The following is a 14,994-nucleotide window of genomic DNA, read 5'->3' as shown; positions in this document are numbered from 1 at the left end:
TTAAATGCAAGTCCTTCTTGACAGGGGTAGAAAGGCCTTGGCCAACAGTTATCATGGCAACAATCATTTGAGGGACAGAGTGTCAAGAACAATACAGATTAAGGATAAAGCTTCCATTTTAATATAATCTCTTTCCCATTACTCACAGAACAGCTTGTTGTTGTCTTCTGAAGGAAACCTGACAGTGCTACAAGCTACAGGCATTCTTCTTTGTGAGAAATTAGGAAAGAACCAGTCCTGTCCTTTTCTGGAGCAGCATGCCCTCCCTCCGCAAACACTCAGAAGTAGATGGGAAACAACAGAAATCAGCAAAATTACAAGGTAGCTATCTAGTTATTGGTAATATCGTGACTGAAGAGACAGGTGGAGATCTGCTGAACTTGTGTCAGTCCCTTTAAATCTTGGATTTACACTGCTTTTCATCACAACAGGGATTCGAAAGATGCATCTCCAGCTGGCTAAGTCACATCCATAAAGAGAAGGCAAAAATAAACACATGAAGGTGAAGTTTGCATATAAAAGCAAGAGCAATATTTTGGCATATTAGTGACTTTTGAAGTGAACAGACCCAGCTGACTGGTCTGAATAGATCCCACCAACCATGATGTCTGATATTTCCTGCCACCTGCTCATCTTTAAAGCAGAATGTGCAGTTGATGCACATAACTACTGGATTTCTGTCTCAGCCAAGGCACAGCGGGGTCCACATTGGTCTTCTCCCTTTCACTCCCACTGCTTTTTTCCCCCCTGCCTCACTTGTTCACTCTGTCACCAGAGCTTCCCTTCCTAGGTGGCACCTACCATCAGGTCAGACACATTTACCTGTATCTGCTGTCTCCTTAACAGCTTTCAGTCAAACTCTATACAACAACTTACTAAAATTCTTCATAAGTGAGCAAATGAAAGCCTTAAAAGCCAACCTACGAACAGCCAAAGTTGGGCTTTTTCTCTCCAAAGGGAGTTTCTACTTTGACACAAGAAGCCTAACACACTGCTCGTTTTCCAGTTTTCTGCACAGTTGAGGAAAAGTTTGCTGGAAGCTCATCATACTAGCAGTTCACTATACTGTAGAAGACATTATGGACAAATGTACTTAAGGATTAACATCTTTGTCCTTTAATACAGCTTGTCTTTGGAGACTATAAACCCACAAACATCCAGTTTAGAGCATATGTATGTTATGCAAGACTAGACAGTATCCTGCTCCTCTCCTCTGACCACAAGGGCAGCAAAATCCATCATCTTAGATGTACCTGTAGTACAACCAAGGACATAGTGTCATCTTGAAGCCAAACAGTAAAGCCTACAGAAGTGATGGTTTTGCTTGTAAGCCGTTTTCATGAAACTATAGCAAATCATTCCATACTTCAGGCAGAACTGGATATCAAACCCATTCAAGAAATACATCAGGTTCTTCAACTGGTATAAGCTATATTAACCTGAACCTTCTGTACATTTGAAGAAAAATAGAGTTCTAATGAAATGTTTTTACTTGTTTTAAGGGAAATAAGGCTAAATTTTAAGCTTCTGCTTAGTTGGATTTTCTCCAATTAGACTTCATGTGTAGTCATCAGTCGCTGAACCAGGATTCAGTTTTATTGTGTAGTTTCATTGTTAGCAGGAATAAATAAGTACACATTACCCTTTTGTACCTCAATGCCAGTTGGACACTAATAGCAGCACTGTTAAGGATTAAGCCCAAAAAAACAGACTTCCCCCTGCCCTGCCCTACAGCCCAGTCTGTTTGGAAAGCAAATAGATAGCCATGAAAAAAGCCCAAACAAGCTATGTTCTGATGGGTGAAAGAAATACTCCACTGGTTACAAAGCGTGCAAGTTTACAAGTATACTTATTCTCCATTTTGAGTTGCTAGGGGAAGAAACTGCCCTCTCTCTTTTTGCCCAATTCTCAGACACTAAGCACCCATCCTCTTGCCGTGTTAAAAGCCTGTGAACACCAAATACTTAATGACTAAGGTGTATAAGCATTCCTAAATGGAAAACATGTTTGTTCACATCAGTGGACTTCCCCCTAGTCTAACACCATTACAATCAAGACTGGGCAAGACAATGTCTTTAAGCAAAAGGATCCAATATCAGAAGTGCAGCTGTGCTCACTAGTCCCGCTTTGGTCTTGTACACCTGGCATCATCATCATATTCACCCAGCAACTGCAACATATATGTTCCAGTACAGAGAAGAAACTGTCCAGTTATTTGTGCTGCATGGGATATTAGCTGAAGCACCTTCCTAGAAGAAAAAACACATGTAGAAAAGTAATTTGTTTTAAAAAAGAATTACCGTCAGGACGACATTATCCCTTTCTCTCTACCCACACCACCTTTAGAAAGTGTTAGGTAAATATATTAAGAACTCTCTCATTCCTTATCATCCCTGAGAAGCTGGACATTTTTGTACCTTCTTTAGAAAAGGTACTTCTGTGCCTTTCTGTTAATCAGGTATGCTGATTAACAGAAAGCTATTGACATGTTGTCAGAAGCAGAAAACACATCTAAAGTGGGCTGTCATCCTGTTAGACAGCTACAGTTACTTCTGCAAAGACACCTCTCAAACTACCAGAGCACTACTAAAGATCACACTGGGATCCCAGGCAAAGTTAAGGTAAATGAGGAGATATAATAAATACATCCATCTAGGACTCAGATATTATTGATAGTTGATTATAATAAATCGAGTATTGTATTAATAAGAACAGGTGTTGAAAATTAATCTTCACAACAACAACAAAAATACTGCTCAATTGTCCCAGGTATAGCTCCTTCCATAGCTCATTTATAACCCAGTCCAGCTGCATCAACTTCTGTAAGAAGTGTCAGACCTAGAACAAAGGTATTAGTTTTGATGACAACTGATGATTAATAGGTCACCTATTTTTAAGTACAGGCATAGACTAGATATAGGTATAAGTTATGGAACAGCTTGAGGTTTTGCTTTGAAGTTTAAAGGTGAATAGATGTGTCTCAAGAGAGAAGATAAGTGACTTATGACTGGAGAAGGAACATGACCTGTTGAAGCATCACTTCTAAGGAAGAACCAAAACAAGACAGTGGAGATCAATTATCGAGGTGGACTTTAGTAGACTTTCATGTTAATGAAGAATAAGGAATTAGGAGCACATGGAAAAACACCAAGATCTTCTCAGAGAAAATACTTCTTGTATAATGCTATTTTAGAAAAAAGATATACGTACGATGATTTTGTGGGGCCCTTTGCCACTCCCTGAGGTGATGACCTAACTCAGTTGTGAATAAAGCAAGCCTAGAGTTACCCACTGTCTGGTGAAAATCTTTTAGCACCCAGCAGCATTCCTACAGCATGAATCCACTTTGCATCTCACCTTTAGGCCTTTCACTAATACAACACTGCATGTATCTCCAAGATACAGATCAAACTTGATTAGATCCAAAGCTGAGCCATCAGCATTACAGTTTAAGCTCAACAGCAAAACAAGTAAAGCTAGGCAAATTAATGCTGTCCAAGCTGTGACCCTTAAGAATTCTCAGCTCATAGCTATTCGATTTTTTTAAAGACTTAAGTATCAACATTCAAATACGTAATACTGTGTGAGAACTGGTGCATATTAATAAGCTAAAATGAGGTAAGCATCAGAGGTCTACATTATAAGCTATGGATCACCACAGGACTGCAGGGGAATAAAGATTACCATATTTGAATGGTCATTTATTCATCTTGGTTACATCTGCATGTTCCTTCCACTCTCAAAGAGACAGAGATAACAGCCTCATCCTCAAAAGTTAAGTAGACCCTCACAAGCATGAAGCTGAGGCATTGTGGAAGTGGTACATAAGAACTGGAATGATTCTAAAACTGGGAACAGACCAGTTTCTGAAGATGCAGAAGCCAAAACAGCCTTCCTCTTCTGCAAAAGGAGGAAGATTTTCTTAATTCCTGACTGAGAACATCTGTGAACCCTCTGCTGCTACTCACTTCTCCTTTGAGCTTTACCAGAAGGCAGTCTTCTTCCTACAAATTCTTCCCCCCGGCCCCCTCCATGATGAAAGAAAGTTTGCAGTCAAAATCCAATGCTTCAAGAGTAGAATATCCTGTACTTAGAGCCTGGGAAGCCTTTTAAAAAAACCAAAACTGTACCCCTATTTATGCTTCCCACACATGCCATTTCAGTATGTCCTTCCCTCCACCAGACAGTACAGTCCAAGGAGCTTTACAGTCATAAAGGAAGCTGCAGCTGGTACCAAACTTTTGAGCAGCTGCAGTGCGTCACTTGCACATGAGAGCAGTTGTCACTTAAGCCACAGAGCAAGTTATTTGTTGAACCAGACATTTGATCCTGCAGTTGAACACTACAGAGATAAACAGTTAGGGGAAATGCACTAATCAGATCTGGCAAGCTTCGAGCCCCTCCCAACAATGAACAACTGCAGCATTTTAAAGTCCTTTCCCTTCAGACTCCACAGGTGGACTTGGGGATAGAGCAGTTACCAATATGGAACTCATTGGCAGAAGGACTACACCAAGAAACTAACATCATCTGTTTCCAATTTCAACAGCAAGTTGCAACAGGCCATCTTACCATTGTATTCAAGAGTACCCAAGGTTCTCTCTTCAGTCACCCCTTGTTCTTTGCTAGGAGGCTATTTTCCCACCCTGACTCTGGCACTTGCCTTACAGCTCAACTCTAACAACAGCACTCCTAGAAGTACTCCACAGCTACTTCAGCTGGTTGCCAGCAGCACTTTTCTCACCAGCTGCCCAGTGTTGTTGGCAGGGAGGCAGAACTGTCACTTCAACCTCTCCTTAGCATTACAAGTTCCAGTGCCGATACTCATCTCCATAGCAAACCACCAGAAATCAGAGTTTGTTCTAGCTTAAGAGACTTGATAAACATAGGAACTGGAGGAGTGCAGCTGTCCAAGGCTAAACCTTTGCTCTGAGGAAATCCTAATGAAGCCACATTACAGGTGGGCATAGCATACAGCTGGATAATCATGGCAACTAAGACCAGAGAAATGAGCCTCACCTACAGTCCCACCAGCTGTAGCCTGAAAGATTAAGCAAGGGACCACCTAAGTGGAGTGGGAGAGGTCACTCAGACAAAGACAAGGAATAAGATTAGCATTACAATGCTTAACACTTGCATCATGACAGAAGGGACTATTTGAAGACTTCAAGTTAAGAACTACACGTTGCTCAGGAGAAGTGAAAACCTCACTTACAGCATATACATCTGTTCTGTACAGAACAGATCTGGTCCTCAAGAAACAGAGTTCAGCAACATTACACCGCTGTGTTTCAGTCGGACTTTGGAAGGTCAGGTAGACAAGTTCAGGGCTGCAGCTTAAACAGCTGTCAAAGTAAGGCACCTCTGTGAAGGTGTCTAAACCTGGGAGAAGTTTTCTTCAACCAGGTCAGGACACAGCTTGTGTTGACAAAACACAGACATTCAATACTCTTAAAAGCACTAGACAGGACAGGTGTCATTTTGCCCCTATATAAGGCAGCATCTCCCAAATGCCAGTTCTACCAAACTCACAAACCACACTGCAGGAGACAGTGGTCCTTGTTAGGCTCCACTACTTTTCTTAGAGAATAGCTGGCTTAAAAAGTGACAGAGTCTTACAGCTGACAAATTTGCATTAGGACAGCATAGAGTGTCATATCTCTTCCATTTTCCTTTGCCTCCATGTAGCTCAGGTGGTGAATTTGGCAACCAGATATTACAAAGTCTGAACAAAGTTAGGACCTCTGTCATTAGGTCTCAATCTTCTCTCATTTCATCCCCTTGAAATCCCCCTTTCAAAGAGTCCGAAGCTTCTTCCCCAGCCTCCCATATCCTTCAAACAAATGAAAAAAAAATCTGCGGGAATTTTCTCAGAAAAACAAAAAGACTGTACCTACAGCCTTACAGTAAATATAAGCTGATAAGATTTTTCCCTTGGCGGAAATTTAAGATTCCGCCATAAAAGAAAAACCTATAGTAAGACTTTACATAAGTCAGCTATCCACCTTACAAAGAAAGAGTCAGCATACTAGACAGCAGGTCAGAATTAATAAAAATACTGAGTTTATAAGTACATACTTCATAAAACCAATACTGCCTGATCAGTAGTGGGAACATACTTACCGCAATATGCTTTTTGCTCCCATACATTTGATGTCATACGAGACAGAGTAGATCTCATAGAAGGTCGCCTTGATGTTTAAGCAGCCAATAAAATCCTTCGGGTTCAGCTTGTACAGATCAAATGTGATGTTGGCTACTCCCATTTTCTTCTTTTGTCTCACAGTGGCAACTCCATTTCTTGTCTAGTTTAAAAAGAGGGAGAGAGACAGTTCATACTGTAAGCCAGGAACCTACAGCAAGACAATCATTAACAGTACAGCTCTTTACAAGCAGCTTGATTATTCCAGACTTTGGGTTAGTTCTCAAACAATTCTAAACTAGAATTAAAGCATTAGCATAGAGAAAAGCAAGTCTGTAACTTATGTAATTTTGTTCAAGTCATGACCAGGCTTCTGAAGCTATTCCAGACAGACACTGAAGTTCTTGAGTGATAGAGCACCTCCTGAATATTTCTTTCCTGTAATACAGCTTCTTCATGGTATACTGAAGCCATAGGTAATGCCACTGGACAATGTTCCTACTACTTAATTATCCTGGTGTTTTCCAGCCACTAGTTGAGGCAGGGCAGTTAGTACACAGTGAAATAGGTCATCAAATTACCAGGATGACATTAAGTAGGAACACAATGCTGATAAGCACTCGGAGATAGCTGCAACGATGACATCAGTGAAAAATCAGGTCCTCATTTCAAATCCAGGCTCAGAGCACCTCTCTCTTCCTACTAAAAGAGTAACATGGAGAGGAAACTACTACTGATTAGGCCTAGAGGTTAATACTGAGCTTTTAGGAGAAAAAGCAAAACAGGAGGCGCATTAGAAAGTCATCTTGCACCTTAAATCCAACGCCCTTTATTGAAAGCAGCCCATGTCTGCTTCAGGGTTGACAGTGATGTTTTCAGGATGGCTTGCTTGGAGAAAAAAGGAAAACAGTAGAGAAAACGTATTTACAGAGACATCTAGTGGAAACACAGGATACTCTGCTCAGCACATTCTGCTCAAGGTTCATGACTTAGCAGCTGCCAAGCTTTTTTTGCATGCTAAATGAGGCAATAAAGTTGTGTAAGACTGGGTCTTTTTTTTTTTTTACATGTCACCCCAGCACTCAAACAGTGCCATGACAATTCAGACCAAGTTAAACACTAAGGTGCATCATCAGCCAGTAATTTGATGCCTGTTTTACTTTGATAATCTCTGAGCTACAGCAACAGGTCCACCTATCAACAGAAGTTTTGGACATATACAAGTAGCTGGCACACTTCGTAGTCTATTCCTCCCTCCCCTCCAAGTCAGCACCAGAATGTTTGGATAAAGCATGATAGAGCTCATGCTACACTCCAGATGATTTATGAAGCTGCACCAGTCGTTCTGCTGTTGTTCAGCATACCCTGAAGACGGGCAGCATTCCAACTTGTTCGGCAGCCATGCCAGACAGGACATAGGGCAGAGCAAAAAAAGAGAAAGATGGAGTCACATCCTGGCTGCAAATTCTTTCCTGCTCTTGGAGCTCATGGCCCAGATGCAACAGGTTGATAAGCCAGAGAGACACCTCGGGGAGAAACATACAAACTGCTCACACAGCAACAGGAGACTGAGAAAATGGGGGCACACAACTGAGCCATTGGTGTATAAACAGAAAAATGCTAGGCCTGCTTACAGCTGCTCACCAAGCTCTGCACCCAGTAGAAGAAATTTTGATGCTAGCTTTCTAGCAACAACCATTTAATGGAAAGACAATTAGAAGTCCAACTATCTTATTAACGTAAAGATGAGTATTCCCCCCCTAAAACAACAAATTGGCCACTGATTTGACATGACTAGAAGGCTAAAGCTATCTGATCTTACTAGTTCTTAAAACATCTTAAAGCATGTAAACTAACATTAGGTTTTGATGACAACATTCAGCTGATTGCAAGATTAAACAGACATTTTTTCGAACCTTCACTCAAAGCATTGAGTGAAGGTTACAAAATTCACAAGGCAAAACTTGTTTTAGGTCACTTAATTTGGGCAGTTCCCCCTCCCCCCAAGCTAACTTTTAAAAACATTGTATTTTTAACTGCATGCAGCCAGTGTCCTAATAATTTCCTTTATTCTACAAAAAGGCTCAAGACCAAAGTTATTTTTGAGGCTCTACAAAAGTAGAGGATTTCCCCTATAATTCTTTTCAGTTGTAATGTTTCGCTTCAGTTCCTGGCAGACCTTTGCCAGCAGTTCTATGTCTAAGAAAGGGACAAAAAAAAGAAAATAGAAGATGATTTGTCATCCAGGAAGGCTCAACAGGACCTGATACCTTGCCTTCTTTAGGACAAGTTTTCTTCTCCTCTCTTTCCAAGAATTTTAGCAGCCACAGACATTCTGCAATCCACTTCTGTTCAAGCAAGAAAGACAGTCAACACTTACTTGTGTCCATTTCTGCCCTTTTTCAAGAACCATGAAGTGTGTATTATCATCCAGGGAATTGAAGAACTCTTCTGTGTCCACAACTGTGCCATCTTCCTCCAAAACCAGAGTAACTATTCCAGCAGATATAAGGAAGGCATCTAAAGTCTGCAAAAAAAACATTTTAGCATTTGAAATAAGGTCCATCATTTAATATTAAGACATTCTTATCTGATATTTTTCTAGACTTCGCCAGTAACGACTTCTAGAAGAACAAGAGTCTGCAGGTTGCCTTTCTGGGCTACCGTACTTCACTAAGTTTCAGCCAGAATGGTAATATTTGCTATACCTTGCTGATGAGCTCTTGCAGACTGCTTGCAACAATTCCTTTCCGGCTGCTTCGGGAGGCATTGGACACACGGAAAGGTCGCCCTGCAGGCATGAGAGGTGGGAAGAGGGTCTGTTTTGTTACTGCTCCCACAGATGCTCCCATGGATACCAAAGACCTAAGGACAAATAAAAACTCAGCGTAGGTACAAAAATACTCAAGCACTGCGAGAAGGAGGACTGTTGATTTTCGTGACGTTAAGTACATTATACGAGTAATTCACAGGCTATATTAGACTTGTGGAGCTTGCTGTCAAAACTAAATACGACATGTAGTCTCTAAATCTCACGCCAGTGACATTTGAAAACACTTGTAAAACGAAAAACATTTCAAGCAGATGTGGGCTAGCTCAGCTAGTGTCAAGGTCATAGTTACAGTGAAGCAAACAGGTTTTAACACTGAATTAGAAAGGCGGCAGCTCTTACTTGCATTCAGCCACTTGATTTTTCTCTTTACCTGCAAGATAAACACTCAACGAGATAACATACAATACTTTCAACTAATTAAGATATGAGTTTGCTTTAGGAAAGGCGAACATATTATCCATATTCAAAACACCTAGTATCAGAGAACAAGGGAGCTTTTCAATACAGTTATGCTTGACTTCCAAACTGCCAAGTCATTTATCTTGTGACTACTATCTACACCCTATAAAACTTCATCTAGTTTTGAAAAAAATTACAAATAAGACTTGTTTGTACCCTATTGCACCAAAAGTAGTAAAACGAAATGAAAATGAAGATCAAGGTCATACCAAGATCAACACATACCACTGGAGCGAGCAGTCAGAGAGGCTGGAAGAATTCAAACACTTTTAGAAAGAGGTCTTACATTTTCCTGGGAAATTGAATGTTTTAATAGTGACTGATTAGGTTGCTGTATGTAAACTGTGGTAACTGCCTGCTCTCACACCAAGGTACAGAACTACTCTCATTGACATCTACTGACAGCATTTGCTGCCAAATTACATTGGCTAATTCAGTAGCCAGCTCACCAAAAATCGCTCTCTACATGACACCTGGAAAATACTGATCTCTAACAAGTCTTTTGAAGGGAGACTATATTTTGTCTCCTACATTCCTGGACTTTTCCCCCCATATAACTTTTGCTCCTTAATACTGAGTTGCATGGGGGTGGGAAAGGGCATCCCTGTTTTGTTCTCTCACATAGGCATAAAAGGTCAGCTTTATGTAGGAAAACCTATCCTCAGACACCTTCACAAAGGGGGAGGGAGTGAATTGGAAGTCTCATTCTGCAGCCAAAGAGTTAATACAGGATTTCCTAGAAAAATGATGAAATACTATAATGATACTCAACTAATAATGACTTAGTCACACCTGTTGCACAAGTCCACAGTGACCAGAAAAAATAACTATCTTTTCCAAATCTCTTATCTGGTCTTTAAGCATATTTTTGGAATGCACAAAGAGTAATTTTTGTGACAGACCAGACAATTTCATGAATTAATTTATTTCCTGCTCTCATTCTAAACAGCTCTTCTACAGGGGTTTAGGGTATTGCCTGTCTTCTGTACATCAAAGTTTACCTTTCTAAAAAACTCCTCAGCATTATTGCAACTTTTACATTTTTAAAGGCAGGAGTTGTTCAACAGTTTTATTCTAGCTCAAGCTAATACCTTCTTAGTAGCAACGTCTAAATGCTAGTACCCTAGGTTTCAACAGTTTACATATATACACACGTGGCTGGTGGAAATCTTTCCTGTAACAAAGCTGGTGAGCATGAGGAGTCAGCATGGTTTTCAGGAGACAGGCAGTGTTTCAAATTAAAGAGCTATTAAGCACCTTATTGCTGGAGAAAGGTCAAGACCAGGGAAGAGGAAAAGGTGACAGAGTAGCACTGAAACACCACAAAAGGTAACAGGGTGTGCATGTTAATCACTTCACTGACTAAGTTAATACTCCCCCAATCACTCCCTTGGTCCATGGGCAGCTCCCACTCTGAATCATTGGAGTCATTTCCTTAGCTATGAAGCCTGCTCATCTACATAGGGGCTAGTGACTCCACTTTACAGGTCACCCTGATGTTAAAAAGCACAACGCTCGGGATTCAAGAGACTCTTCCAGAGCTAGTTAGATCCCGTTCCCTCTCACATTTGAAAACTAGCATGTGGAGTAATGTACTTGAATGGCACATATGACAGTACTGCCAAGATTCCACCCCGCTGAGGACAGAAAACATCAGTCCAGCTTCCCCATTATTTGAGCGCAGTTTCATTCACAAAAGACAAAGCATGAGGAAAAATGCCAAAACACACATCTTGAAACAGAACAAAAAGCATAAGGGGCACAGCTCACAGGCAGGACTTGAGCTAACAGTGTTCACCTTAAGCATTAGCACAGCAAGCTACACAAGCCATATTTTGCAGCTCTGAGCAGAAGTTTCATCAGGATTCAAGATCAACCACCACAGACCGTTGCCTAGTTCCATCAGATATAACAAGTTAGAGAAAAGAACTATCCAGATTAATAAACCTGGATTTTTATTCACTCCATCAGCCACTTAGCAGGAGTCCAGGTCTTAGAGGTTATTTAACATTGATGCCATTTCACGCACATTTCAATAAAGCCAGTCAGAGTCATCTTTAAACTAAGTCTGCTCATGAAGCAGTGCACCTGGTCCCCAGTGCAGACTGAGGTCTCAGTTAATGATAAATACTAGGTAACAAAAGCCAGTGTGATTAAAAAAAAGCCAGATAAACAGAGCATGAGCCCTTCCATTTCTGAGCCTATTGCCGAAAGCTTGGCTTTTCTTTGTTTCCTCGGACACAAAGGCCACAGACTCAAACAGGCCAGTCTGCATTCACATCTCCTAGAAACACCCCTTTTTGCTGCAGGTGTCCTCAGAAACCAGACAAACCAATTCCTGAGACAGGGAACTCCCCTACTAGATTGGAGTCACCAAAAATAATCTCCTATTAAAAGCTGATCAAGCTAAGTCAGGAAACAAACAAGAGGAAAGAACATAATACAGTCAGCTTCTTCAGGAAGTGGAGTGACTTGTTAATACAGACAATTCTACTACCGTTTTATTATTCTTCAGAGTCAAGAGGATCAAGTCCTAGGTTTTCCCTAAAAGAGAAGGAATCCTATGCCAGCAGAAAATACAAAAACATAATTGGAAGAGCAAGTATTTTCACACTCTTAGCATCTTATCCATTTTGTTCTGTGTAACTACAACCTGCCTGAGAGAGACTCACAGGTACTGCCCCAAGCATGCAGTGGAGAGTAGAGGCTGGTGGGACAGATGAATTAATTTTTTTTTTTAAGGTCATCTAGGGATTAAAAGCCTGCCTTGAGCCCCGTGCACATATTTCACTCTATCTTTGTTTGCAATGTGCCTTGTATGTTTGTCTAAGAATATGGTGCAACGGTCTTCGGCCTCAGTCAGAAAAATCCATGTTGCACAACACGAGTGGCTTCAGAATGAGACACAGTTTGGTTTTCAGGTTACAGTTCACGGACCACGGCAGTAAGAGCAAAGCCAAAACAAGAAGGTCAAAAATCATCCAGGAGCCTTAGGGTTCAAACAGATGGCAGATTTCCCTTGGATTTCCCTGTCAAAACACAAACTGTAGAGTTACCGGAACCTCTGCTAGAACTAGATGCATTTGGCGTACAGAACTATAGCTTCAAGGATGTGGTTAGCACACCTGAAATGCAAACAGAAGCCAGGAATTGTGCTACCAAGCAGAATTTGTCCTAATTATACCTTCATAACTCCTCCAGGAAAGTTGGACTAAGTGACCTGTAATGGTCCCTTTTCAACCCAAAGCGTTCTACGATTCTATATGGAGGCTTCATGCCTGATGGACGTGCTGTGTGCGCGCAGATTCACTACGGTCAAGGGGTGGCAGCGAGACCCCGGCCACCAGAACCTCGGAAAGGAGTTAAAATCGCAAATTTTCTACTTGTGCTTCCATCAGAACTCAATCTGCAGCTTGAAAGCCTGCGACAGCACGCCCGCACGCTTCCAAAAGATTTAATCCTCCCGCTTCGCCCAAGCCTCCCCCCTCCCCCGCGCTGGGTGCGAGCGTCCTCCAGGGATGCTCGGGAAGAGCCGAGGGCCCCGCAGCTCCCCGCACTCACCGCGCCAGCGACCCCACGCAGCCCCGCGCCGCCTCCATCCCGCCGCCGCCCGCCCCGCGCGGCGCAGCGCCGCCTTAAGTGGGGAGAGAAGCGGCTCCGCCCCCGAGGGACCGCCCGGCCCCGGCCCCGCCACCGGGGGCAGTCTGGCCGTGCCTGGGGGGGGGTTCGGCGTGAGCCGGCGGTGTCCTCTCGCAGCCGACAAAACCAACCGCATCCTCGGCTGGATCCAAAGAAGCGTGGCCAGCAGGGCGAGGGAGGGGATTCTGCCCCTCTGTTCCTCTCTTGTGAGGCCTCATCTGGAGTACTGTGTCCAGTTCTGTCCTCAACATCAGAGGGATATAGAACTGTCGGGTCCAGAGGAGGCCATAAAGATGATGAGAGGGCTAATGGTTCCAGAGGAGGGCTACAAAGATGATCGGAAGGCTGGAGCATCTCCCGTATGAGGACAGGCTGGGTTTGTTCAGCCTGGAGAAGAGAAGGCTCCAAGAAAACCTTATAGCGACCTTCCAGTACCTGGAGGGGCTACAGGAAAGCCGGAGAGTGACTGTTCACAAAGGCTTGTAGTTATAGGATGAGGGGCAATGGGTATAAACTGGAGAGGGGCAGATTTAGACTAGACATAAAGAGGAATTTCTTCACCATGAGGGTGGTGAGGCACTGGCACAGGTTGCCCAGAGAAGTTGTGGCTGCCCCATCCCTGGAGGTGTTCAAGGCCAGGTTGGATAGAGCATTGGGCAGCCTGGTCTGGTGGGCAGTGTCCCTGCCCATGGCAGGGGGGTTGGAACAGATGATCTTTAAGGTTCCTTCCAACCCAAACTAGTCTATGGTTCTATGACTGTATGTTTTACCTGGGAAAGGAGCAACAAGGGTTTTGTTTAGCATGTGTTCGAGTGCCACAGTACGTATTAGCTAGTTACAGCTAATATAGCAACAGCAGAAGCCAATCTCATTTGAAGCCTCTCGGCATTACAGCAAATCAACAGATTAAGTGTCTCAGCTTCTGATTTTAGAGCCTGTGAATAAGCTTACAGCTTAGATTAATGTATACAGTAGCTCCAGTGGAGGTATTTAGCGTTATTCCTACAGGCAGGGGAACAGCAACTTCTATTTACTAAGCAGGTACAAAGTCAGTTTTTCCTTTTCATGTATGCCTGTGCACACAAATACAGAACTTTTTTGGCTCCAAGACCAGGTTCTGTTTCTCAAAGCTTCCCAATTACTATTGCACAGGAAAAGCAGAGCCAGAAGCCTCAGAACATCAGGCTCAGCCTGGTGACCTAGGGCCAGCACCTACACCAGGAAACCCTGTCACTGAGGCCATTGCCACCAGCACCCAGGTCACCCCCAGGGTCAGGAATAGGTAGCAAGCCAGTTACCTGAGTTGTTTTTCTTGTACTAGCCTGTTTAGGGCAGGAAAAGCCACGCATGGTATTTCTTTACTCCCTAGGCTTCTCACTAAGATATCATCAGTCCTTGGCTTTGAGGCCCTTATCAGCTATTACAAGCCAACCTACCTTTTAGTCCAAGGCAAACTGTTTTCTTGGATGGTAGGTTCTTGAATAACTCCCTTCCTCAGAGCAAAGGTTAGACAAACAAACTTCCTATTAGAATACTGAGCCCAGGTTTTTATCTCTTCCTCCTCAGCTACTTAGGACTTGCAGGTGTGGGGACCCCATCTCATATGTTAACCCTTTCTTTTCCTGTTTTCTATGGCATTCAGTTTTGTTACAATTTTGCAATTTGTCCCTGACGATACATCATGGAGAGTGGTAAATGGGAAACAGTAAATAGTTTTCTCAGCAACTGTTTTATCCTGGTTTTGTATCTTGTGGTTGATTGTGGGCGACAGCTGAAGTTATTTACGCAAAGCATCTGGTTTGTAAGGAATTCTTACCAAGTGTTTTCCTATGTCAAAAAACTTGTAGCTTTTCATGCTGTGGAGGGAAAACATATGGGAGGAGGATAAGATGTTTTGTCAGATGGTCTGTCTCTTCTTACC

The 14,994-nt window shown here is 42.6% G+C and overlaps 1 protein-coding gene across 1 annotated transcript; it reads right to left on the bottom strand.

Annotated features, from left to right (window-relative positions):
• Window positions 1-744: 744 nt before the first annotated feature.
• On the bottom strand, window positions 745-13,090 carry CIDEA (cell death inducing DFFA like effector a). The gene is made up of 5 exons (XM_054059306.1): window positions 12,996-13,090; window positions 8,851-9,007; window positions 8,523-8,669; window positions 6,124-6,305; window positions 745-2,249 (listed from the first exon to the last, which is right to left on the bottom strand). Exons 1-5 carry the CDS (start codon window positions 13,031-13,033, stop codon window positions 2,117-2,119), a joined length of 657 nt encoding a protein of 218 aa, XP_053915281.1. The 5' UTR covers window positions 13,034-13,090; the 3' UTR covers window positions 745-2,116.
• Between the last annotated feature and the right edge of the window lie 1,904 nt (window positions 13,091-14,994).

Source organism: Cuculus canorus, chromosome 2 (assembly GCF_017976375.1).
Source record: "Cuculus canorus isolate bCucCan1 chromosome 2, bCucCan1.pri, whole genome shotgun sequence".
Taxonomy (NCBI): Eukaryota; Metazoa; Chordata; class Aves; order Cuculiformes; family Cuculidae; genus Cuculus; species Cuculus canorus.
This window is presented reverse-complemented; position numbering and strand designations above follow the sequence as displayed.